Below are 24,765 nucleotides of genomic sequence, written 5' to 3'. Positions count from 1 at the left end.
AGGAATCTCTGCCTCACAGGCTTGTGTGTAACCACCACGCTCTTCCAATTGTCAGGGTGATTTTATTGGGAAAACCACACAGACTTGGTATAAAATAAATCAAGCAGTACAGAACTATAAACAGTAGTAACCGCAGTGTTTCAAGCACTTTTTATTTTTAATTACAATTCTGATACATGAATGTATGTCTGTTGCAAAACTACAAACAGGTCTACTGAGTGAAAGTGAAAGTTGCCTTCCTGTGTCTCTTCCCATCTCACTGTCCTCTCCTCAGGAAACATTGTTAAGCTTTGGTGCCTATCCCTTCATGGATATATATTGTATATAGTTTGGAAGGTGAGGAATTTTAAAATTATAACTACAGAGACTGCTATTGTTATGTGTTAAGAACTCAGTGCTCACTAAAAGCATAAAGGGAGTTAGAGGTAGCATCGGTCCTCAGCTTGGATGGAGAGAGCGTTAGGGAAATGCTGAAGCCAAGACCCGCTGACACTGTGGGGACAACAGGACAATCCCAGGAGCCAAGCATCGGGCACCGTCCCTGGGTGCCCAGTGACTAAGTTACTGGCACAGCCTCTTTTCATGGGTGTTTTCCTCTCATAGGTCCTTGCGTCTGCATCTCAGAAACTACTTAAAACTGCAGAATTCCTACTTGGATTTTCTATCCTGCCTTGGATTCTATTCAGCACTATTAAAAACGAAGACTCTCCTTCAAATGCCCTTTTTCCCTTTTGGCAAATCCCTGTACGCCTCACCTTCTCACTTTCCACATTGCCTGGCTGACACTTGCCTCTGGCCAACTGCAGTGTGTGGTCCTTTCTGGCTGTCCCCTGCTATGCTGAAGCTGCATCAGATCCTTTCCTCTCTACTCTCTGGTGTCTTGGACCTTTCTAAACTCTTCTCCTAAAAGAGGACTGTGAAGAAACCAGTGCCCTGAGAGTTGCGTGGGTGAGGTAGGCTCCACCATCTCCCCGAAGAAGCCAGGCTATGAACGGTGGGGTGCGGCTCAGAGAGAATTCATTCAGCATTTATTGGGGGCAAGGGAGATTCCACAAAATTTGGATCATTCTATAAATACTTACTGAACTTGCTTATTTCCATTTCATAATATATCATCGATACTATCCATGTCGTTATGTACAGAGCTGCCTACTTATCATTAACAATATTATACTTTTCTCCTTACCATACCTTGTGGTAGGGAGACTAATGCCTCCCCCGCTCCCCCCAAAAAAAGATGTTCATAGCCTAATTCCTGGAACCTGTGAATATGTTACCTTACATGGCATAAAGGGCTTTGCAGGTGTGATTAAGGTTAGGGACCTTGAGATGGGGAGATTATCAGAAATGATTGGGGTCCGCCCAGTGTAACCACATAGGACTTAACAGCAGAGAACTTTGGGACTTCCCTGGTGGTCCAGTGGTTAGGACTCTGAGCTTCCACCTCAGGGGGCACCAGTTTGATCCATGGTTGGGGAACTAGGATCCTGCATGCCTCGCTGAGTGGCAAAAAAAGAAAAGCAGAGAACTTTCCTGACCGTGGTCAGAGGGAGATGTGACTACAGAAGTACGATCAGGGAGATGCAGCATGCTGGTTTTGCAGATGAAGGAGGGAGCGTGAGTCAAGGAATGTAGGCAACTTCTAGAAGGTGGGAAAGGTAAGGACATGGGATCTCCCATAGTCTGCAGAATGGAAAGCAGCCCTGCCTTAATTTTAAGCCCGGGAGACTTGTGTTGGACTTCTGACTTACAGAACTGTAGGATGATAAAGTGTGTTGTTTGAAGCCATCAGGTTTGTGGTAATTTATAACAGCAGCAAGAAAAAAAGAAACAAACCCCCTTCGTACTGCTGCAGAATCCTACAGTTTTGGGCCTTGGTTGCCAGGAGCCTAGCTCAGTGTAACTATTTGCCTTTTCAATGTTGTCTTTACCTGTCGGTTAACCAGATCTGGCCACACAGCGCATTTTGGGTACTCTCGTGTGAGGGAGGGCTATCAGCAGCTCAGCAGCTGAGGGGGGAGGAGTTTTGCTGTAGCCTGGCTTGGTCAGGAGCCTTGGTCCTCCCCCTCCTACCACTGACCCGACTGAGCTGGGTCAGCCCCAGTGATGTGGGCCCAGCTGGGCCTGACATTTCTGGACTATTTCTCTGACCCCACGCACCCAGTGGGCCAAAGCACTCCTGCTGTACCTGCTGTTGCCAGTGCTGAGCAGGGAAGGAGAGTAAGAAGAGGAGCCCTCTAGTCCCCAGGACAAAGGTGCCCCAAAGCTTTGGCCTCTTTCTTCTTAGCCTGGCCCCAACCTATCCATCAGGCCTCAGTGTTCACAGCAATCATTCAGGTTCTATAAACCTTTACTATCACCTTGCTAGGTGCTGGGCACTGGGCTCATCTGGAAAAATTATTTTCTCAAGGAGGAAATGTTTAAGATGTTTCACATGTTTACTTGTTATTTGTTTTTCTTCTGTGAATTTCCTGTTCATAGTCTGTCAACCAAAGTCCCTGATCACTCAGGACAGACACTGCCTGATGTAGCAGAGAAGGAGTTTATTTAAAGAATATTGCGGGACTTCCCTGGTGAATCAGGGGTTAAGAATCTGCCTGCCAGTGCAAGGAACATGGGTCGGGAAGATCCCACATGCCTTGGAGCAACTAAGGCCGTGCACTGCAACTACTGAGCCTGCGCTCTAGAGCCCACGAGCCACAACTACTGAACCTGCATATCACAACTACTGAAGCCCGTGCTCTGCAACAAGAGAAGCTACCTCAATGAAAAGCCCGCACACCGCAACGAAGAGTAGCCTCCGCTCTACGCAACTAGAGAAATCCCACGGGCTGCAATGAAGACCCAACACAGCCAAAAATAAATTAATTAACTAATTTTAAAAAATAAAAAAATGAAGAATATTGCTAAGCAGAATGTTATCAACTGCTAAGTAAAGGATACACAGAAGTTAATTTTATTATTCTCTCAACTTTTTGTAGGACTGAAAATTTTCAAAATAAAACACTAGGAGGAAGAGGATACTGAGGACACAGAGGCCCACAAGTGTTCAGAAAGTGATTGCAGCCCAACCTGGATCTGTCCCGTTCTCTGACTATGCTCCCAGCTCTGAGGACAATTGACACCGCTATCTGGAGGTTCTCAGACAACTTGGATGAGTCCACCTCTTCCAACAGGATGGGTGACAAGAGCCAGCCTGCTCCTGAGCTAGCCTCAGCTCTTCTGTACAGTGACTTTCACCTCAGTGGAGATCAACTACCACGTTTCAGATAAAGCAGGAAAAGATATTGATTTTCATCTTGCCTCTCCAGGAATGAAAACCTCAGTTTATGAACAGAGAAAATCAGGTAGAGTACACATGGTGGACACTAAGTTTGGTGAATATACATTCAGCACCATTTCTGAAAGGTGACTTCCTCTGAATTAATCCTGGATAATATGGGGGAACAGGACCAAGCATAGGAGGAAATATATGATAGGCACAGATGAGTTGGATAGGAAACCAAAAGACATCCTGGAACCATCATCAGAATCAAATCACGGCTAAGCAAATGTAGTCATATCCATATTCTGCTTAGAGCATTTAAAGCTCATGATCAAAATTTACAAGGAAGCAACTTCGATAGAGTTGAGTTCTGATCCATGAACAATTTAATTGTCATGGTAGTACTGTCAGCCATTCAGGTTTTATGCTAATCCATCTTTTTGAAAGTAAGCAGGAAGGTTGAACTTAATACTCCCAACTATTTAACATGAAAAAAAAAAAAAGGGCTTCCCTGGTGGCGCGGTGGTTGAGAGTCCGCCTGCCGATGCAGGGGACACGGGTTCGTGCCCCGGTCCGGGAAGATCCCCCATGCCGCGGAGTGGCTAGGCCTGTGAGCCATGGCCGCTGAGCCTGCGTGCCCGGAGCCTGTGCTCCGCAACAGGAGAGGCCACAACAGTGAGAGGCCCGCGTACCGCAAAAAAAAAAAAAAAAGTTCTGCATACAGCAACTGAATCTCCCCCAACACCTGGTCTCTATAACAACCTGATAAATCACTTCTGGAACCCTGAAAGTCACCATTTTGCCCTTTTTTAAAAAATTAATTTATTAATTTATTTTTATTTTTGGCTGTGTTGGGTCTTCTTTGCTGCGCACAGGATTTCTCTAGTTGCCGCGAGCGGGGGCTACTCTTCGTTGCGGTACTGCAGGCTTCTCACTGCAGTGGCTTCTCTTGTTGCAGAGTACAGGCTCTAGGCACGCAGCCTTCAGTAGCTGTAGCACACGGGCATAGTAGTTGTGGCTCATAGGCTCTAAAGCGCAGGCTCAGTAGTTGTGGTGCACAGGTTTAGTTGCTCTGTGGCATGTGGGATCTTCCCAGACCAGGGCTCAAACCCATGTCTCCTGCATTGGCAGGCAGATTCTTAACCACTGTGCCACCAGGGAAGCCCACCATTTGGCCATTTTGATAATAATACCAGGGTAAATGATTAGGGAGTTATTGAGAGAAACAGCTGAATAGCATTACCAAAAAGGCCTGAACCCAATTAGATATTTGAAAATAATTTCAATAACTTTCAGGCTATTTAAATTTTTTCCCTCACCCATATGGTTCTACCGACAGCAAAACTTTTGAAAAGAATATTTTTCTTTAGAGGCACCAAGAATCATGGCCCTATAACCATGACAATAGGGCCCTAACTTGCATTTTTCATGTAGAGAATTAGCTTCATTTTTAATTTTATTCAGAAGTTCTGTAAAGCCTGTGTGCTTCAGCTGAACACAGGATGTGGGCACAGAACCCAGAATCGCTGAGGGGCTAGATGAGGCGCAGATGGGTCTCAGGTTTTGCCACCAGCACTCCTGAGGTGCTTGTTTTTGTTTCCTTTCCTTTTTAGTCCTGAGCTTCTGAACCAGTTTTCCACTTACAGCAAGCAGCCAAGAAGATATGAGATTATCTGTGTAACTCATGCAAAAGTGTTTTTACTTCGAAGATCTGGCTTCTATATTCTCAGGGGTCCCTCCTCAGTAGGAGTGCTTAGTAGACTCAAGCTCATGCGGACTCAAGGACACGGTGAAGGGCAAGCATCACCAGGTGGACATTAGGGATCCACAAGCACCCTGCCCTGAAGCACTGAGAACTTGGCTGCTCAGTAATTGCCTCAAGATCCACCCAGGGATTTCCTATCCAAGTTAATGGAGCAAAGCTTAGGGATTGAAGAGAAAAGAACCTCACAAAATTCCTATTAAGGGTGTAGAAAACAGGGATCCTCTTTTTAAATATCTGCTCCCAAATAGTGATCCCAATAAACTGTGTTCATAACCATGGATGGATAAAAATGCACTTTAATTCTCTTGCCCTTTCAAGGGTTTTCTTTCTCATGAGTTTGTGTGCTGACATTTCTACCAGGATGCAGTGGTTGGGGATGCTGGCCCTTTAACAGGGGAACAGGGGAGGGGCTGGGAATCTTAAAGCCAGGGGCGGCGAGCCTGCCTGGCCCAGGCCGCCATGGCTAAGCTAAGCAGGAAGGATAGCCACAGTCCTGGGGTGGGTGTCGCCACCCAGGCCGCTGTGAGCCCCCTCCCTGTGCACAGACTGAGGCTGGTGGTGACCTCCAATTCCTAGCCCTGCTCCTCTTCTCTGTCCCTTTGCAGGACAGCTCCCTAGAGCTGGGCTAGTGAGGTCAGAGGGTGGAGGTTTAGGGCAGTCTGAGAGCCCCGGGTCCTGCTCCTTGAGATCTGGGTCAAAACTTTTCTGACAACCTTGCTGGGGGGAGACCTTGGCTGTTTGGGTGCCACGCCATCCTTACCCAGGACAGGGTCTCTGGGTCTCTTCCTTTTCCCAGGTTTACCTTCCAGAGGCTGACAGTGCTCTCTCGCCAGAGGAAACAGCCATGGAGCAAGTCTGCCACCCCGAAGAGATGAAATGCCTTCAAGGTACTATCACCAAGTGGTCTGTGGTATCTGATAAAAGGCCCGGGAGTGCGGCAGTTTGATGGTCTGGTTCAGTGGATAGACATGGGTTTGGATGTCTATCGGTTTGGAGTGATTCCCAGCGACATCGTGACGGTGACTGAGATAACTTTTATGGGCCCTGTGTTTTCCTCCCCTTCAGAGAAAAATGATCAATACCGGCCTTGTATGGTTATCGTGAGAATTAAATGAACAGATAGATGTAAAAATCCCTGGCCCACTAGGGTTAAATTGTCATGAGTCAGGGCAGCTGGAACTCGGTTAATCAAAGAGGCACAGAAAGGGCTGTCAGAGGAGGCGAGCAGGTGGAGAAGCCTGTGGTGGGACTAATGAGGCAATGGAAGAGGGGATGAAGAAAGTGAAAGTGAAACAGCCAGGTTCTGTTTGCTCTAGTGGAGATGGTTAGAGGCGCCCTGGGGTAGTGAGGCTGAGTTGAACTCATAGAACAAGAGAAGATGTTTGAAGATGGTGCTGGACATGGCTTGTGAACAGAAGTGCTACAGAGAAGCATCCTCTCTAGACCAGACCCTTCCCAGCTGAACCCCTGTCTACTTCCTCCTCAGGCACGCACTTAAACCAAAGCCCAGGCAAGTCCTGTGACCCCTTGGCTCTTAAGGAAGTGCTGGTGTGTGCCTCCCAGTTGGAGGAAGAGGAACAAAATGAAGAAGAGAGGGAGGAGGAGCTGGACCCAGATTTAGCCCCTGACCTGGAGCGGGAGGAAGAGGAGGAGGAAGAGAATGATCTCGGGGATCCAGCTGTCCTCAGCGCTGTCCGTAACATCCAGGTACCACAGCAGGAAGACGTGGGGGAGGGTTGTCCTGAACTGTCTGCATCTCACAGGCTGTGGCTACACATCTCTCTCCTCTTCTTCACCCCTTTCTAGGTGGGCTAACACTTTCTATTTCAGGCTTGAACCCTAGTAAAGACTCTCTCCTTCCTTCCCTCCTTTCTTCTGTCTCCTACTTAGTTTCTGATGCTGCCCTCACCTGAATCCAGGTCCTAGCAGGGCTGTGCATCACCTAGAGATGCTGGTCTTGCTCCTGGTGGTGAAAGCGAGTCATCTTTGACCCTGGGCCCCTATGTCTTCCCAGTCCATCCCTGGTCTTTATTCCCTTGGATTCCCCTAGCAGGTGGAGAGACCCAAAGGAGTCCCATGTAGAAATGAAGTTACTCAGACCCTGGTTCAGCTTAACTCCTAAGATGCCAGTCTGGCTTCCCTTCAGTGGAAGGAGAGGGGTCCTGATTGTATTGACTTTGAAACTGAGGGAGGGCCAGGCTGCCACTGTCCTGGGTATTGGAAATGGTTGGTCCTGCTGCTCCCCTCCCCCCATTAACACAGGTGAATGTAGATGATGCCACAGGGGCTCATTCCAGCTTGGGGTTTCCTCCCTCTCATTCCAGAAAGGTCTTCTCAGCTCCCCTGGAATCAAGGCCCCTGGTGTGCTGGGGATGTCGCCTGCTTCCTTGCACTTTCTGTGGCAGGTGAGTCACTCCAGTCTCCATCCTGTGAGAAATAGGCTGGGTGTTGAGAAGCAGCATGCCGCCTGTGCCTTATTTCCGTTATGTTCACTGTGCCCTTGACCTTGCTCTGGAGATGCAGCGCCCAAAGTGAAGTGTGGTTAGGAAGGGGGAAACGCCCCTCATGCGGGGTAGCTTGGTAAACAACAGAGGTGGTACTGGGACAACTGGCCTTCCTATGAAAAGGATAAACTATTCCATCTTACAGAATATAAGCAGCACTGAGCCTAGTGCTAGAAAGAGCATATGGTCTGGGGTAGAGCAATTGCCAGAAATCTAGCAGCGGGAATAGAAGGGAATTGCAGACTGAGGAGGGCTTCAGAGGTGTCCGAAAAGAGCTAAGCATGGCCCCAGTGGCTAAAGACAAGATCTGAGTGAACGCTCAGAGAGGAAAGGGCAGGGAGTTGACTCACACACAGTGGGGAAAGCACAGGCCCCCACATTGTCGGGGACCGTGGAGTTGCTCCCTAGGAGGTGACAGACCTGTTGGAAACAAGAACGGGCTCCACAGTCTGGTGTCCTCACAATTGGCTCGAGGGGCCCCAAGATGGCAAAATGTTGAGTGAGGTTATTGAAGGAAAAGGCAGGTGAGACCATAGAGGCAGAAAGGCAGTCAACAGCAAAAGCAGGATTCTGTTGGTGGAGATGCCCTTCTCCCAGACCCTGAAATTCCTCTCCCAGACCCTGGACTACCTGGCACCACTTCCTTTCCGGCCTGCCTTTCCCAGCACCAGCGCTGCAGCCCCGCACTTCGGACCTCGACTGCCCTCGCCAGACCCATCTGTCCTCTGCAGCCTGTCGACCTCGTGGCCCCTTAGGCTCAGGTACTGGTTCAGAGTGCCTGGTGTCCCAGGGTCCAGGACAGGCTGAGCTCTTCTCCAGAAGTCTCAGGAGGTAGTGGCTGAGGAGGCATGGCTGCCCCTCTACCAGCTGCCACAGAAAATACTTAGAGAAACTCACTAAGAGAAGGATGTGGTAGAGTGCAATTCCTTCCCCTCACAGGTAAGGAAATGGAGGCCCAGGGACTTATCTGAGGTCAGCCAGGACGGCAGAACTGAGAGTAGGACTCAGAAGTCCTGACAACCAGGCCAAATGGTTTTATATTGTGTCAGGATTTCCTGTAGCCAAGTTTCAGGGAAAACCATATCCTGGAGGGGGGGAGGTAAGCCCTGCTGAGCTAGGATAGGGACGCTTCATGTGGCTGACGCTTGGGCAGGGTCCTAAGCAGGTAGGGTCCCTTAGATGTCTGGCTGAGGTTCCCAGAGGCTAAAGGAATGGGGGCAGGGGGCTGAGAGCTTGCTCCCACCCAGCCCAAGTTTCTTTCTACGTCTTCCCAGTCATCTGACCCAGCTCCACCCTCAGCACCAGCGGATCCTGAAGCAACAGCAGCAGCATGGTCGACCACCAAGGTAAAACCGAGAGGAGAAGCAGGATTTGGGGGGGGCCCTGCATGCTGGGGTTTCCCTTGTGACAGAGCACCTCCCCCAAAGCCCCACCAGTTAAGCCTCTCACACCCTGGCCCACCTCTGCACTCTGCTGTCCTCCCCCGACATCCCGCTCCGAGCTCTCCACTCCTTGGGGGAGTTCTCTGTGGCAGGGGTGGGTAGGTCTAAAGGGACACTCCTCCTGGCTTGAAGTCCCCCAGCCAAGAAGCCTTGGTCTCAGCAGCCAGACCCCTATGCTAACCTCATGACCCGAAAAGAGAAGGACTGGGTGGTAAAAGTGCAGATGGTTCAGCTGCAGAGTGAGAGCCCCCGCCTGGATGACTATTACTACCAGGTGAGCCCCAGGGGCTCTGCCCAGCCTCTGACCTTGGCGTCAAATGGGCCTGACTCCGTGGGTCCTCTGAGATTCTCCCTTCCCCTCACAGTGGCCACGTCCCTTCAGGTGGGAGGAACGATTGCTAAAGGATGGGGGTCATATTTCTACACTTGACATCCAAACTCCTTCCCCTTCTTCTCCTAAATTTCAGCCACGTGGGATTAGTGATGATTCCCCAAACACACTCTGAGGTTTCTGTCTCCATCCTTTGCTGAGAATTTCTCCTATTCAGTCGGCAAATGAGGACTCTTTCATCTTTGTACACTTTGGTTTCTCTCAGAAATGACTTGTTTAAAATAAACATTCATCTACTTACTTTTTACTTTTGAAGATCTAAAACACAGGGAACTTTTATAAGTAATGGGATTCAATTTCTTGAATTGAACAAATGCTGGCAGGCTTTTGGACTCCTTTCTGTTTGCTTCCTGTCTGCCCTTTGTCCGTGAGTTTTGGGTTGTCTAAGTTGTATTTCAATTTCTCTTCAACCTCCATGAGACCCCTACCGAGGTTTCCACCTTTATCTCCTTCCTATTGACATTACTTTCTTCCTTTACTTCCCACCAGCTTCAAAACCCTCTGCCTTCTGCCAGGATTGCTTGAATGTGATCATCTTCCACTCTTGACTTTTAGACATTGCTCCTCAATGAAGGAGCTGTATTTAAATTCTTGTTTGTCTCTCAGTCAGTGGCTTTATTTTAGTTCTGGATTTCACAGTCTTCCTTAAGATATTAGAGCTGCTGCACAAATCCTCACAAGCGTAGAACTGGCCTAGAGGCCAATTGAAGCAGTGTTCTCTCTGTACTTCAAGCTGCTGATTGGTCTTCGTACCATCAGATAACTGATTTTGGAGAGCACAGGTAGGATCACCAAATTAAAATGGGGAGGGGGAAGGATAACGGTGTCCCATGTGTAACCTGGAATAAAGATTGCAGGAAGGTTGCAGACCCTGGGACATGTTTGCTTCCTGGCTCTCTGCTTTGCTCTCTGCCCTGCTCTCTGCCTTTCCATCAGATCTGGTGGTGGTACTAGCTCTTCAAGTCCTTAGGATGGGGACCCTGAAACAGGTGGCATGAGGCCTAGGGTGCTTTAAGATGCATTATAGTGGCTACTATAAGGCCCTAAGGTGCCAGGAGCATTTCTGGAATGAATGCTGCAGGCAAGGGTATATTAAGAGGTTGCATTGCAAAGCCCTAACTCTAAGTTCAGCCAATGAGTATACATTTGACTGATCCATGGACTCTCAGGAATATTATCAGAAACTAGAGAAGAAGCAGGCAGATGAAGAGCTGCTTGGGCGAAGGAGCAGGTTTGAGTCTTTCAAGCTGGTCACACCTTACATTCAGAAGGCGGAGGCTTATGAGTCAGGTAGGACCGGGGCTGACCTGCTGGGTTGGGGTGGACAGCTGGGTAGACACAGGTGGAAAGCAGAGGGGCACGTGCCTGTCTGACTCCTTCCATGCAGTGGTTCGAATCGAGGGTTCCCTGGGCCAGGTAGCTGTATCAACGTGTTTTAGCCCTCGCCGAGCTATTGATGCTGTGCCCCATGGAACTCAAGAGCAGGTAGGAGCATTATCTTCCTACAGCCTTTTTCCCTCCCCTGTTTTGGAGAAAGGTCTGGAACACTCTCATGCTTGAGTTCAGGTCGTGCCCTAAGAGTGAGGAACAAGAGTGATCGGGCTTTGTGGCCTAGCCTTTCCAGATCACGTTCTAGCTCACCTGGGTTTGGGCTGCTACTGTGGAGGTGTGGCTAACAGCCAGGGACTTTTTCTCTAGGAGACTGGAGCTGCAAGCAGTCAGAGGCTTCAGGTGTTGTACCAGATTGAGAAGGTGAGACATCAGCCTTAGCAGTGAATTCCTTACCTCCCTTGAGAACAGGATATACTTACATTGACCCCTGCTTCCTCTCTCCCCACCCTCACGTTCCCAGCTGTTCCTTCAGTTACTAGAGATAGAGGAGGGCCAGAAGGATGGGCCCGCACAGCCCTGTGAGCAGCAGAGCAACCAGCTTGAGAAGCTCTTCCAGGCCTTAAAGACCCAGGAACAGAATAATCTGGAGTGAGTGTGGGAGGGTCACACCTCAGCCCAGGAAGGGACGGCTCAGCAAAGACAGTGGCTTAGCTTCTGCCTCTCCTTTCTGGCCTGTGGCCCTTTGCTCTATGTGGATCCCTGCAATGCTCTCCTGTGTCACCTGTAGGGAGGCAGCGGATGGCTTCCTGCAGGTGCTCTCCGTGAGGAAGGGAAAAGCCCTAGTGGCCCGGCTGCTCCCCTTTCTGCCCCGAGATCGAACTGTCAGCCTTCTTCTGGCCATCACCCGCCATCTGCCCCTCCTTGTCAAGAGGGATGTGGCTGATCAGGTACTGTGGCATCGGGTGGAGGAGAGGACGGTTCTGTGGATGGGTTAGGAATGTTTACTCCTCCTCCTCTCCCCCTTCCTCCTCCTTCCAATCCCCTCCCCCAGAGAAGCCAGAGAATGTGCTGGGCAGTGAGGAGTGTTGACCCTGCTACCCTCAGGTGAGGGGGTTACAGAACAAACTACCACAGGAACAGCTGATCATCTTCAGGCAAATGAAGAAAGGAAAACCCACAGGCCTGTGGTTACACAGGTGTGAATGTGCTCTGGAGGTTGAGAAGCTCAGGGCCCCCTGATAAGTGGTGAGCCCCATAGCTACTTTGCTTAGGGAAGGCATCCTAGACAAGTGGGTATTGAAGGACCAGTGTTAGGGATGGAGACACCTGAGTGGTGATAGGCCTGGTAGGTCTGACCTGACCAGAAGGGGCCAGAGGCAGGTGAGCACGGAAAGAGACCGGAGGTGAAGTTGTCGAGGAGTCAGAGAGAGGCCCTTACTGACCTTCTTGCAGGCCCTGCAAACGTTATTCGAACCTCTGGGCAAATGTATCAGCTGCTTGACCTTCCATGAACTCCTCCAAGGACTTCAGGGACTCATGCTGCAACCACCTGGCTCCTCAGAGCGGCCAGTCACTGTGGTGCTGCAGAATCAGGTAACACGCCTGGGAGGCTTTTGTCTTTCCACAGGTGGCTCCAGGTGCTATCTGGAATGGACCCAGGGTGGGGCTGCTTTTTTAACAAGCTCCCTGATGGTGGTGCTGCTATCACCTCTAAATCAGAAGTCACCAAACATTTTTGATAGTGAATCCCTTTTACCAAAAAAATGCTGAACTATACCACCTGTGTGTGTTTATAAATCATGTACGTGGAACACTATACTTACCTTAGGTACATAATAAATACAAGATGAGACTCTAGATGTGAAAGATCTCATATCTTCTAATAACCTAGTGGATTATCCTGTGAACCCCTCTAAAGATCTTTGCCTAAAGGAATGCCTCTTACAATGGGCTCCACAGCCTACCCACGTCAGATTCCTGGGTCTGTTCCCGATCTATGGTCTCTGATTCCGGGGATGGAGCCCACAAGCATGCATTTCATCAACTCCCCAGAGGAATCTTTTGGACTATTCAGAGCAGTGGTTTCCTTGGAAAGGGCTCAGAGTTCTTGGCCAGCCAGTATAAAACTTGATGGGTTTATGGGTGTTGGACTCCATTTGTACCTGTGAACTTGCCCTTTTAGTTGGGAAATAGCAGAGCCAGGGAAGCACTGAATGCCTAGGGTAAACTAACTTTACTCTGGATACTTTATCACTTGCAGTTTGGAATATCTTTGCTCTATGCCCTGCTAAGTCATGGGGAACAGTTGATATCCCTGGATTCTTCCCTAGAGGAACCCAGCAGTGACCACACAGCTTGGTAAGATCATAAAAGCCTTCTAAATACTATTTCAGTACCCTTGGGATGTATAGGCTGAGCCAGATGAGATGTTTCCTGAGTGGTTTATTCAAGCACCAGGGAGGAGGTTGGACAGAGAAACAGAGTTGCAGCTGTTCTGCCTTTTTTTTTTCTATAGTGCCCTAGAGCATTGTCCCCCATGGAAGGCAGTGTAAGATAGACTCTAAAGCTTGTCCCTTTAATTACTCACAGACCTAGGTGTGAATTCTGCTTCCGTTACTTATCAGGAACATAACATTGGGGCACATTATTTTACTTTCCTTAGCCTGTTTCCTCATCTATAAACTAGGGATCTAAGGATAAGAGTACTAACTAGTTAGAGATCTAAAGATTAAATGAGATGGAAGACGTGTGTAAAGCACGAAACATTGCCTGGCACATACCAAATGTGCAAATGTTCTCTCAGTTGCTGGAGGTACAGAGGGTGATAGCAGTGGTAGAAAGACAATAAGAAACCTGGGCCCTGAGCCTATTTCCTGCGTGCATACAAAGATGCTGATGTATTACTTCTCTGCCCTCCAGGACAGACATGGTAGTTCTCACTGCCTGGGAGATAGCTCAGATGCCCACAGCCTCTCTGGCAGAACCCCTGGCCTTCCCCAGCAACCTTCTTCCTCTGTTCTGTCACCATGTGGACAAACAATTGGTACAGCAGCTGGAGACTAGGATGGAGTAAGTGACTGTGGAAACAAGGTCATAGCCCCCTATTCAAGCCCAGACTAGGTTCTGTCACTTCTCTACTACTTATTTATTTATTTTTGGCTGTGTTGGGTCTTCGTTTCTGTGCGAGGGCTTTCTCTAGTTGCGGCGAGCAGGGGCCACTCTTCATCGCGGTGTGCGGGCCTCTCGCTGTCGCGGCCTCTCTTGTTGCGGAGCACAGGCTCCAGACGCGCAGGCTCAGTAGTTGTGGCTCACGGGCGTAGTTGCTCCGCGGCCTGTGGGATCTTCCCAGACCAGGGATTGAACCCGTGTCTCCTGCGTTGGCGGGCAGATTCTCAACCACTGTGCCACGAGGGAAGCCCCCTACTACTTTTAAATCAAGAGTAGGGAGGATAACTTGCTTTTAGAAGTATTTCTAGACATTGGTACTTATTGAGTAACCAGTCTGCTCCAAGTTAGGGTCGTGGGGCCTGTTTCTTCAGCCAAACCTTTCCATTTATTCCCAGGAACTTTGATTATTTATCATGCTAAGCTATCTGAGGGTAAGAACGAGTTTGAGAAGATGAACTTTTCATTAAAGAAGTATTTGAGGGACAACTCAAATGTAAATAAGATGTAAACACACAAACAACATGTAGGTCATCTCTCAGAACTTACCATCTGCTGGAAAGAGATTAATCACATCACACAGTATTTTAAAGGGAATGCACCTCTTCTCTTTGTAGGTTTGCCTTGATCTACTGATCAGGTTGTTCCGGAATACGTATGTGGGAAGAGTTTAATGATCAGACATTAGTTGTGTATGGGTTTTGCCTAAAGCGATCCAGAGAGTCTGAAGACAGTTGTATGCCTTGATATATTGGTGAACCCTGCCCAAAACCTTTTCTTATGCTTCAAAAACTATGAACTATGTGCCTAAAAAGGCATGGCAAAATGAGGTATAATTAAAAAGATAATAGAATGAAGCGTGGCAGTTTGTTTGTAAGTTAAGAAAACGGCTTTCATTATATCTCCTATGTGTGAAGCTTCAAGTGTCCTTAATGTAAGCGACAAGTCCTTGTTATGTCTAACAATAGACCTTGGAAACTGTTCCACTGTTGCCATTTTTTATAAGTAGCCCTAGCTGAGCTAAGAGTGTTTTATATAAATATCTCCTTTGAGATATGGGATGTTTGGTTTACTTTGACAAACAAGGTCATGCACTCATCAAAAAACACAAGAGTCCCTTTTATGAACCAGGTACCATTTTAGGGGGTTGAGAAACAGTGGTGACCAAGGAAAAGCCCCTGCTCTTCTGAAGCTTACATTCTGATTGGACAGGGACTGACAGAAGACATCAAATAGTGATAAATACCACGGTGAAAACAAAATTGGGGGATGAGTGACTGGAGTGGAATGGAAGGCCTGTCAGTAGAGGTTACAATTAAGCTGGAATCAATGACAAGTATTCCATGCAGAGGCACTAGTGAGCACAAAGCCCCCAGAGTGAGAATGAACTTGGTGTGTTTCAGGAAAAGAGAGGAGGACAGTGTGGCTGAAGTATACAGGTAAGGGGGGGGAGGGTGATAAGGTAGGAGAGAGGTAAGCAGAGTACACATCTGTAAGCCATGGTTATTTTTTAAAGTCTGGATTTTTAACAGCTGGGAAGTCAGAATTTTAAACAGGGAAGTGACATAACGTGATTTTGTTTTGAGAAGATCACTCTGACTGCTGATTGTTAGGGGAACAGGATAGAAAGCAGAGAAAAAAATGTTCAGAAGTTCTTTCTCCAAAGCTGGGGCAAGAATGGAAGAGCTTTAGGGACAGAAAGAGAAGAAGTTTGGAAAAGGTTTTGGACGTAAGAGTTGACAGACATTGCTGGTGGGCTGGATAAGGGTGGTGGTGAAGAATCCGGGATGACTCCCAGGCAGAGTGAATGGTGGGTGCCCTAGACTAACGTGGGGAACACATGAGGAAAAATGCATTGCGAAGGGTTATAATCAACATTTTAGACGCTTTAATATGTCCTGTTAGAAATCCAAGTAGATATATCAAGTAGGTGAAGAGCAGTCTGGAGGTGAAGGAAAAGGTCAGGGATAAAGACACAAAAGTGGGAATATCAGCACACAGATGTATTACAAGTTAGGAGTGAGGAAGAGATGATGTAGAAAGAAAAGCCAACAGGGGACTGAGGAGGAGTTATCTGAAAAAAATAGGTTGAAAATTACGGAAGTGGTGCTACCAAAGTTGAAAAGAAAGTACTTTAAGAAAGGAGTGTGTGGGCTTCCCTGGTGGCACAGTAGTTAAGAATCCACCTGCCAAGGTAGGGGACACGGGTTCGAGCTCTGGTCCAGGAAGATCCCACACGCAGCAGAGCAGCTAAGCCCATGGGCCACAACTACTGAGCCTGTGTTCTAGAGCCTGCAAGCCACAGCTACTGAGCCCGTGTGCCACAGCTACTGAAGCCCGTACGCCTAGAGCCGGTGCTCCGCAGCAAGAGAAGCCACTGCAGTGAGAAGACCCGGCTCACCGCAACTAGAGAAAGCCCACGCACAGTAACAAAGACCCATGCAGCCAAAAGTTAAATTTATTTTTTTAAAAGACTGTGGAATGAGGAGATGTGACAGAGGAGGGAGGCACTGACTACAGAAAGAGTCAATTTGGAATCTTCTGAAAGGGTAGCAGAGCAATTGGACAGTAGGTAGTAGTCTATGTAGGTTAAGGAACGATTTTCTTTTAAAGAGTGATATTACAGCATGCTTGCATGATAATGAAAGCACTGCCATTAAGTGGCCGGGGCGGGGAAGGGTGGAGAGTAATGAAGGCGAAGAAAGTTTACAAAGTCCTACAACAGGAGGAAGATGGGAATCAAAGCACAGACAAAGGAGGTGACCTTTGATAGCTGTGTAACCCCATCTGATTGTGGAAAAGTATGTGTTAAGAAAGGCATTGCTGTCCTTTAGGAGACCATTCCAAAATGCCTACTCCCCACCTCTTCTCGCCCCCTCTGCCGGCCGATCTTGGATTATACCTCCCAGAGGAAAGAGTAGTAGGAAACAGGAACTCTACCACTTCCACCCACCCTGTTCCCCTGGCTGTTACAATGGATATTATTTGATGTCAGCATCAAGTCAGCTCCCTCATCATGGATCGGTCAAATACCAAGGACGTTGCACCACTCAGGGCCTGTAAGTAAAAATAACAGCCCAATAAGAAAAGCGAAGAGTGGCAGGCACAGGCCTCCAATAGAGAGGAGGCAGCAAGGGTAAGAAAGCAAAGGGTAATGCTACAGAGTGAGAACAGCTGCTACAGCCACCTTAAGCCGCTAATGGAGGCCCTCAGCTCTCTCAGCAAACCGTGGGCTAGAAACAAAGGCAGCTGTGGCTTTGCTGGAGTGGGTGGTGCGGAGAACTTAACCGGGCAGACTACGTCAGCGCATATCTCCCCGCGGGAGTCACGAGGCTGACAGCGGGTCGGCTACAATGCGCACGCGCAGGACGCAGCGGGCTGTAGGGACCGGAAGGACCGGTGCGAGCGGGATGGCTGCAGACAAGGGGGCTGGAAGCGCTGAAGCCGTGGAGCGGGTTCTACCCGTGTTGTTGGTGCCGGTCCCCGCCGAGGCAACAGGGCGTCTGGGATCCCGGGCGCAGTTGCACAGGGAGCAGGAGGTTCTGGGGAGCTTGACGGCTGCAGGCAGCCTTCACGTGCTTCCCTTGGCGCCCGGCGGCCGGGGCGGGGGCGGCTGCCGCCTGGAAGGCCCTTTTCGGCAGTAAGTGCTGTGGCCGGGCCTGGCCTTGTGGAGGGAGTCTGCAGCCTTAGCTTGGCTGGCGCCTCTGCTCCCCTCCTACCTTGGAGGTAGCGGGAGAGGGATGACGGTGGAGGGCAACGCCTCAGAGGAGGCCCGGTTCCTTCTCGGAACATTTTCCTCTGTTTGTCGCGTCCCTGCACCCATTTCCCGTTCCGGGTGGGTGGAGACAGTATCCAGATCCTCTCCGGATGTGGAGAACCTGTAATGAATCCTAGCTTGGACGCTTTTTAAATTCATTTAACACAGGTTGATTAATCGTCACTTTGCCGTGCTCCACGCCCATTTTCTTCAGTTAAATCTGTTAAAGATGCCAGCTGAGGGGCATCATCTCTCATTTGAATCATCCTGTTACCTTTTCCTTATCTGTGATACAGATAGCTGTTTCCTTCACATTTGGGCTTCCCCTCCCCTCCACCCCCCTTCAAGGACAGAGCCTGCGTTTTCTACGCACTTACTAGTGTATTCACTCAACAAATACTTATTATGCGCTTTCTGTTCGTTACCTAGGAGCAGTGACTAAAAGGTGTAATAACACAGTTCTTACATGTGAGGTTGTATGGTTGGGAAGACAGAAAAGAAACAATTTCAGTCATATATTACTTTCCACATATGTAACTCTTACAGTTTACATCATTAAGTTTGAGAGTGCCTTCCGACGCTTTGGACTCTTTAATAACAAAACATTTTAGAAATGTTAACAATTTTGAGTAGCCACAGAGGAGTTCTGGAATATCCAGGTCCTATAAAAGTGCCTCACAGTAGAGATTCGTTTGTTCAATCACTGAATGTTTTAACCTGTTTTATGTTTGTCTTCTTTATTCCTGATCTCCAGTTGCTAGGAAAAGGAATCCCTCCTTACCATAAGTTAGTTGATTCAACAGTATTAAGTACGTATGAACACAGCCATATAAGGAAAGGAATGAGGCAGAGAGAGAACCTCACAGAAGATAAGCAGAACAGACATAAAATAATGGGGGCTTTTGTAAGCTATAGCATGAAATTAGTGGGGGAGGATCAAGAAGGGCTACTTTTTAGTTTTCTTAGTTGAATTGAATTCAGTTAAAATAATTGGTAGGGTAAAAATAAGGACAAGTTTATAGTGTACAGAATTTGCTTCCTCCTTTTCTCAAAGTATGTATGGTCCTTTGTCTGTTGTTGAAATCACTGTACATTCTATATTATGTTCACTGAAAATTCTCTTTCCACGTGACAGTATAGTCCCATGTGCTAATGATGTTACTGGTTTCACAGTATTCAGCCTTTTAAATATATCTTAATTTGTTTAACCTTTTTCATATTTGACATCAGATTTCAGTGTGAACAGTCAGGAATTGGCTGTTTATGAAACATTCTAGGTATAAAGACAGAAATATAAAATGTCAGTGTTTTTTTCTAATAATAACATAGTAGCACCAAGTCCACTGTTTTTAGATATAAAACTTACTACTTCTCTAGAAAAAAAGCTTTTTTTAAAAGATGAAACTATCAGCATGGTAACCTTATCTCATTCCATTGCATAGTTTTCAGAATTGGGGCTCTCTTTTTTCTCTTTTAATGTAACTTAATTTTATTATTTAATTTGAAGCTGTAGCATCATTAGCCTCTTTCCATCCTTGTTAGTCATGTTGGTATGTTGACTTTACACTGCTTTAAATATTCTATAATTGCACTTAAAATTGAAAATTTAGTTCCTCAGTTGCACTACCCACATTTCAAGTGCTCAGTAGCCACATGAGGTTGTTGGCTACTGTATTGGACTTTGCAGTTGTGTAGAACACTTGCATCTCATGGAAAGTTTCGTTGGACAGAGCTATTGTATAATATGCCAGTTTAGAGTCTTCAAAGTCTATAAATGCAAATAATCGCTTTCTTTTTTTAAAGTTATTCAAAGCACTTATGTTAGCAAAACGTATTTTGTTAATTGTGAAGACCACCTCTTATAAATAATAGACATATTTGGTTGTTGAAACATATCCTTGATCATGACAGTTCCTTTAAACATACCATCAGTCCAGATTTACGATGAAGGAAATAAGCAGCCACCATTTCTTGCTCTTTGCCCCCTTTTCACAAATGACTCCTATATTCTTGTGTTGCCCTGAAGGGGCTGGAAGTTCTAGAGCAGTTTACATTCCCTTAGGTTGTATATAGAAGTAATGCTTTTAGGTGAACCAAAGAGTTGTTCTCTACTTCTTCTGTCCTACCTTCACCATTGTGGGTAAGTATTATTGTGGATATAGAATATAATAAATAGTCTAAACTTTTTCCTTAGGTTTGTATGGGAGGACTCTCATAACAGTGGGACACCAACAGACAAGCCCAGACTGCTTGCTCTTAGTGAAAATAATGCACTGCTCATCTGTGAATTTAGTTTGAAAGATGGAAGATGTGATGCAACCATTTCATATAGCTATACTGAGGAGACATTGCAAAAGCTCGTTGAAGATCAAATTATCAGTAAGTATTTGCAGGTGGTCTTTTAGCATGTTTGAATTTGTGTATTACTATGTAATTTTATGTATTTCAGGAAAAGCTCTTATAGAGGTGAAGTCAGGGAGGGATATTTGTGCAGTATAGTAGGCACTAGCCACATGAGGCTATTAAGCCCTTAATGTGCTTAATATCAACTAATATGTCCTTTAAATGTCAAATGTTGATACATTCCAGATTTGAAGACTTGGTACTAAAAAAGTAAAATATCTCACTAATAGTTTTTGTGTTACATGTTGATAATGATATTTTGAATATGAGGTAAATAATATATAATAAAATTAGTTTCACCTGTTTTCTTTTTTCAGTGCAGCTACTAGAAAATTTAAAATTACATGTGTGGCTCACTTTTGTGACTGACATATTTCTGTTGGATAATGTGCTGATCTAGACTGGTTACAGACCTGTTTGCTATGTCCCATCCTGAGGGCTGCAGGGAGCAGAAATCAAAGCACTCAGGCTTCTATTTTTAAGGCAGTTGCATTCTCACTACCCTGATTATAAGGTTCCTTCTTTTCCTTTTAAAAAAAAGAGTCTGTGATTGTTCTTATTTGGTCTCATGGGTAAGTAGGCTTTTTTGATCATCTTCTGGTGTGTTGTCACACTCTGGCTGTAAACAGAGGGCACAGAGACATTGTAGGCCATCTTTATTCAGTTCCTTACTTACCTTCCACTTGCTTACCAATAATTGTCTAGAGTTGGACTAAGTTAAATGCTGATTCTTTTTTGTTTTACCTGTTTGTGTTAACAGAATCAAATTTACCAGTTGTAAAATTGTAACCAGTGAGTTTGACGTAATATCCTTTTGTTTTATAGGTATTTCCTTATTATCTTTGAGAATTCTGTCATTTCACAGTAACACATCATTATTGTTCATCAATGAATATATCATCCTGCACATTATATTTCCTGAAAGAGATGCTGAGATTAGGGTACTCAGCTGTTTCACATTATCCTTACCTGCACAGGCAGTGGACAGGATTATTGACACACAGCTCTGCAGAGGAATTCTTTTTGTTTTGAGTCGTTTAGGCTGGATCTGTATCCTTGTTGGTAAAGATGTTGATGTGTGGGGGAGGAGAATACCTGGAAAAATGAGCCTTTTTATAGGCTTTTAGTTTTAGGGACTGGGCTGTAGGTAGAAAGATTAATTTTTCAGTAAAACTTCCAGGGAAAAAGATCTTCATGAACTTAAAATACTCAAACTACATTGCTTTATATTCCATTCAAATATTTTTCAGTTTATAAATCATAATCATCTTGTCCAACTTATTTATGTTGTTTTAAAATTGTATATGTTCTGCATTACCCATTTATTTAAAATATACTTATTAAATATCTACTTTGTGCTTGTTCCAGGAGAGATTTAGATGACTGCTTATGATATGATACGCACATTTTCATGTGTGAATATAACCTATCTCTTATCGTCTCTGATGGTGATTCCATCATATTAGGGAATCAGATGGTTTGCATAACTGTTTGAAATTTGTTTTTGGAAAACTATCACAGATTTTCTGTCTTCAGCAGATTCATAGGTCACCAGCAAAATTATTTTGAAGATAATTTGAAGAACGACCCGTTATGTGTTTTTGGAACTTTCATTTCTGCATTAAAGAAGTAATTTTTCTATTTTACATGTATCATAGCCTGTGTTAAAATTTATTTTGTAAAAAATGTTATAGAATATTGGATTAACTTCATTTTTGCTGCCAGGTTACAGAACTGAGCTGTCCGACGTGGTAGGCAGTAGGCATATGTGGCTGTTGAACACTTGAAATTTTTTGGCTAGTGTGACTGAGGAACTGAATTCATAATTGTATTTAATTACTTTAGATTTAAAGTCTGATACTTGATTGAGTTATTGGAGAACTCTTGAGTATGTTTGGAACAACTCTGGCTGTTCCAAGTTCTTAAATGTAAATTTTTGAAGTCTAAATACAGACCAGATATTTCCAGTGAAAATTTAATTGTCCAAATTGAGATGTGTTGTAAGTATAAAATAACTAGGGTTGAACACTTATGTGAAAAAGATGTAAAATATCTCAATTTTTTAATATTGATTACATATAGAGATGATATTTTGGATCTACTAGGTTAAATGAAACGTTCTTAAAATTAGGTTCACTGGTTTCTTTTTACTTTTTTAATAAGGCTGCTAGAAAATTTACAGTGACAAATGTGCCTCGCGTTGTTTCTTTTGGACAGCACTGTTGTAGAACACTAGTGGAAAATATTATTGTTGTCTCAGGGCCTGGCACAGAGTGGAGATTCAGCAAGTATTGTTGAGTGAACTCTCTATCAGGTTGTTTATTGGTTCCCCAACTTCATAGTCACCTGGTTAATATGATGGGATTTTTAGTGTCCGTCTTCCTTCTATTATTATTCCTACAAGGTTGGAGCAGTGAAGTCTATAACTCTTATTTCGTCCTGTGTTTTAAATGATTAGGCATACTTAAGACTGACGTTTTCTTTAACTCTAACTCGAAGACATTTTTGACACTGTGGATGGTAGACATGTAGCTCATGTGGATTTGGCACTTCCTCAAGAAGATATGTATAATGAGCAGCAACAAGAGCCAGCCAAGAGTTCTTCCTTTACTTCATTGAAAGTGTCTCAAGACCTAGATGTTGTAGTGATTGTCAGCTCCTCCAACACTGCAATTGCTCTTAACTTAAATTTGTATTTCAGGTATGTAGATTACTTCCTTCTCTGATTTCAGGTAAATAGTTAGAGCCATAAGAGGTTAAAAATGTACTTGTTAGCTTCTTTTTATTCTTTTAACCAGTTTTTTTCCCTCTATTTGCTTGATCACGTTCTAGCTACTACCTAGTGAGCTTATTACTATATAAAAGTATGTACAAGTGACCACTGGCTACCTTTTTATTTCTGGATACATATCCAAGTTTGATTTTGATTTATGTTTATTATTATTATATACGGCTTATATCATCATAAATGAAAAGTAACCAAGCACAATTTTAAAAGCCCTTAGCTATTATACGTTATCTACTCACTTCTTCTCAATACTAGAGTAGAAGAAAAATGGGATTTACCCTGTGTTAGAATTGTGTCTTACGTGGGTTAGGGTCCTGGCTGCCTAGGGGATCACTTTTCACTTAAGGACTTTGACAAGATGTATTAACTGTGCTTTCTCCATTTTAGGATTTCCTCAGGTGTTTCCTTTTGAGGACTCACACACTTCCTAAATATATTAGTGAAAATTGAGTATTTCTTTGTGTAGCTTTTTGATTTAGAAATTCTAATTGCTTCTGATTTTATAATGTTTGAAAGGAATATGTGTGTATGTGAATATGCGTACACACACACACACACACACACAGCACCCTGTTTATTGAAGCTTGCAAGTAGGGTAATCCACATTTATGACTTTCAGTATTAAGGGACATTTCAAACCATTAGGATTTTTGGTCCTAACTTAATATGAATGAAATAAATATATCCTTGAATAATTGGGAATGCACTTTGATGGGTTTATTGCTCATTGTCTGGATTACAAAAAAGGGTTAATTTCATCTTCACATATCAGCCAGAACTTCTTACTACTGTGAGTTTTTCATTTCTTTTCAATGGCCTTTTAATACTTTTTTTTTTTTTAATCTTTGAGCAGGGATGATTTTCACATTTTCAGACTGTGTGCTTGTGTATCAGTAGGCCATTTTCACTGACTAAAATATATCCTGTATGTGTAGAGTTACCTTCTAATCAACTTCCTTGGAAAATAATTTGACAGGTGAGGGGGAAGGAATGCCCACTCAGCTACTCTGATCCTTGAGTGTAGGGTTCTGTTCCTCCAGATGTTTTGGCAACACCCCAAGAGAAGAGCACTGAAGTGGGCACCAGGCACATCCCTTTGAACAAATTTCATTGAACTCAGCCACTGTAACATCAGCCAGTGAAGAGCTGCTGTTCTGTTCCCTATAGTCAATTTAGGGATCTGTCCTGTCCAACTAAATGAGTGATCGCTGTTTGTTAATTATTTACATGAGTGCTCTTTAATTAGTATTATTTCTTGAGGAAGTTGACTGCATGTTTATTTTCTAAGTGTACTCTGAAATCTGTTTTTTTTACCATTCCTGCCTCCTGACCCTAGTTGTTCTTTCCTGCTATACAAAAAGTCAGCCACCCCTTTTCATTTTATCAAGTTCTATTCATGCTTTGAGATCCACTTCTTTAATGAAGTCATTCCTTACTAAAATCCCTTCCACTTGTAAATTTCTACTCATTTAATAATTTTTCTCTCCTTTGGACTTCTGTAGCACTTTTGCTTTGAACTACAGTTTAGCACTTAATTGTGTATAGTCTTGTATTATTTCTCTAATTTTTTGTGTTTCCTACAGAGTTTGTAAGCTCCATGTAAGCTCCTTATGGTTTGTTCATTCAATTCACTGTCAATGACTTTTCCTTCCAGTTTACCTTAGCTGTCCATTCCCATAGTCATACCCTGGGCTTTGTCATTATATGAAACAGCTCCTCCCGCAAATCACTCTTCCACACATCCCACTCTGAGCACGACTTGCCAGACTGTACAGCTTGCTTACTCAAGTACCCCCCCCCCACTTCTCTTATCTGACCTCACTGGAATTTCTAATATGCTGACTTCCCAAGTGAAGACAGGAGCCCCCTCTGTCTTCACTGCCCTCCCTTTACAGCATAGATTCTGTGACCTGTCATTTCAGTCACTTTCTTGAATGAGCCCTAAACTCTTGT

General features: G+C 45.1%; 2 protein-coding genes across 8 annotated transcripts in view; both read left to right on the top strand.

Annotated features, from left to right (window-relative positions):
• Positions 1-5,874: 5,874 nt before the first annotated feature.
• Positions 5,875-13,772, top strand: PATL2 (PAT1 homolog 2; the record flags this gene model as incomplete). Its single annotated transcript, XM_079914219.1, has 13 exons — positions 5,875-5,917; positions 6,517-6,737; positions 8,153-8,295; positions 8,782-8,880; positions 9,109-9,250; positions 10,537-10,657; positions 10,755-10,852; positions 11,066-11,119; positions 11,220-11,347; positions 11,487-11,646; positions 12,152-12,292; positions 12,960-13,057; positions 13,619-13,772. The coding sequence occupies 13 exons, from the start codon at positions 5,875-5,877 to the stop codon at positions 13,770-13,772; spliced, it is 1,602 nt and encodes a 533-aa protein (XP_079770345.1).
• A 3,349-nt stretch (positions 13,773-17,121) lies between these two features.
• SPG11 (SPG11 vesicle trafficking associated, spatacsin) overlaps positions 17,122-24,765 on the top strand; it is a 77,056-nt gene continuing 69,412 nt past the window's right edge. For 3 of the 7 annotated variants that reach the window (XM_079912245.1, XM_079912244.1, XM_079912243.1), the window contains exons 1-4: positions 17,122-17,504; positions 19,816-20,000; positions 20,850-21,074; positions 22,524-22,725. In XM_079912245.1, coding sequence (XP_079768371.1) covers positions 17,218-17,504; positions 19,816-20,000; positions 20,850-21,074; positions 22,524-22,725 — 899 coding nt within the window. In that variant the 5' untranslated portion in view covers positions 17,122-17,217. Of the gene's footprint in view, positions 17,505-19,815; positions 20,001-20,849; positions 21,075-21,170; positions 21,654-22,482; positions 22,726-24,765 lie in introns of those variants that run through there. The other 4 variants (XR_013826976.1, XM_079912247.1, XM_079912248.1 and 1 more) reach the window with 2 other exon arrangements.

The sequence above is a fragment of the Stenella coeruleoalba genome (assembly GCF_951394435.1).
Source record: "Stenella coeruleoalba genome assembly, chromosome: 2".
NCBI lineage: Eukaryota > Metazoa > Chordata > Mammalia > Artiodactyla > Delphinidae > Stenella > Stenella coeruleoalba.
Note: the sequence above shows the minus strand (reverse complement) of the source record. Positions and strands in the feature narration are given on the sequence as shown.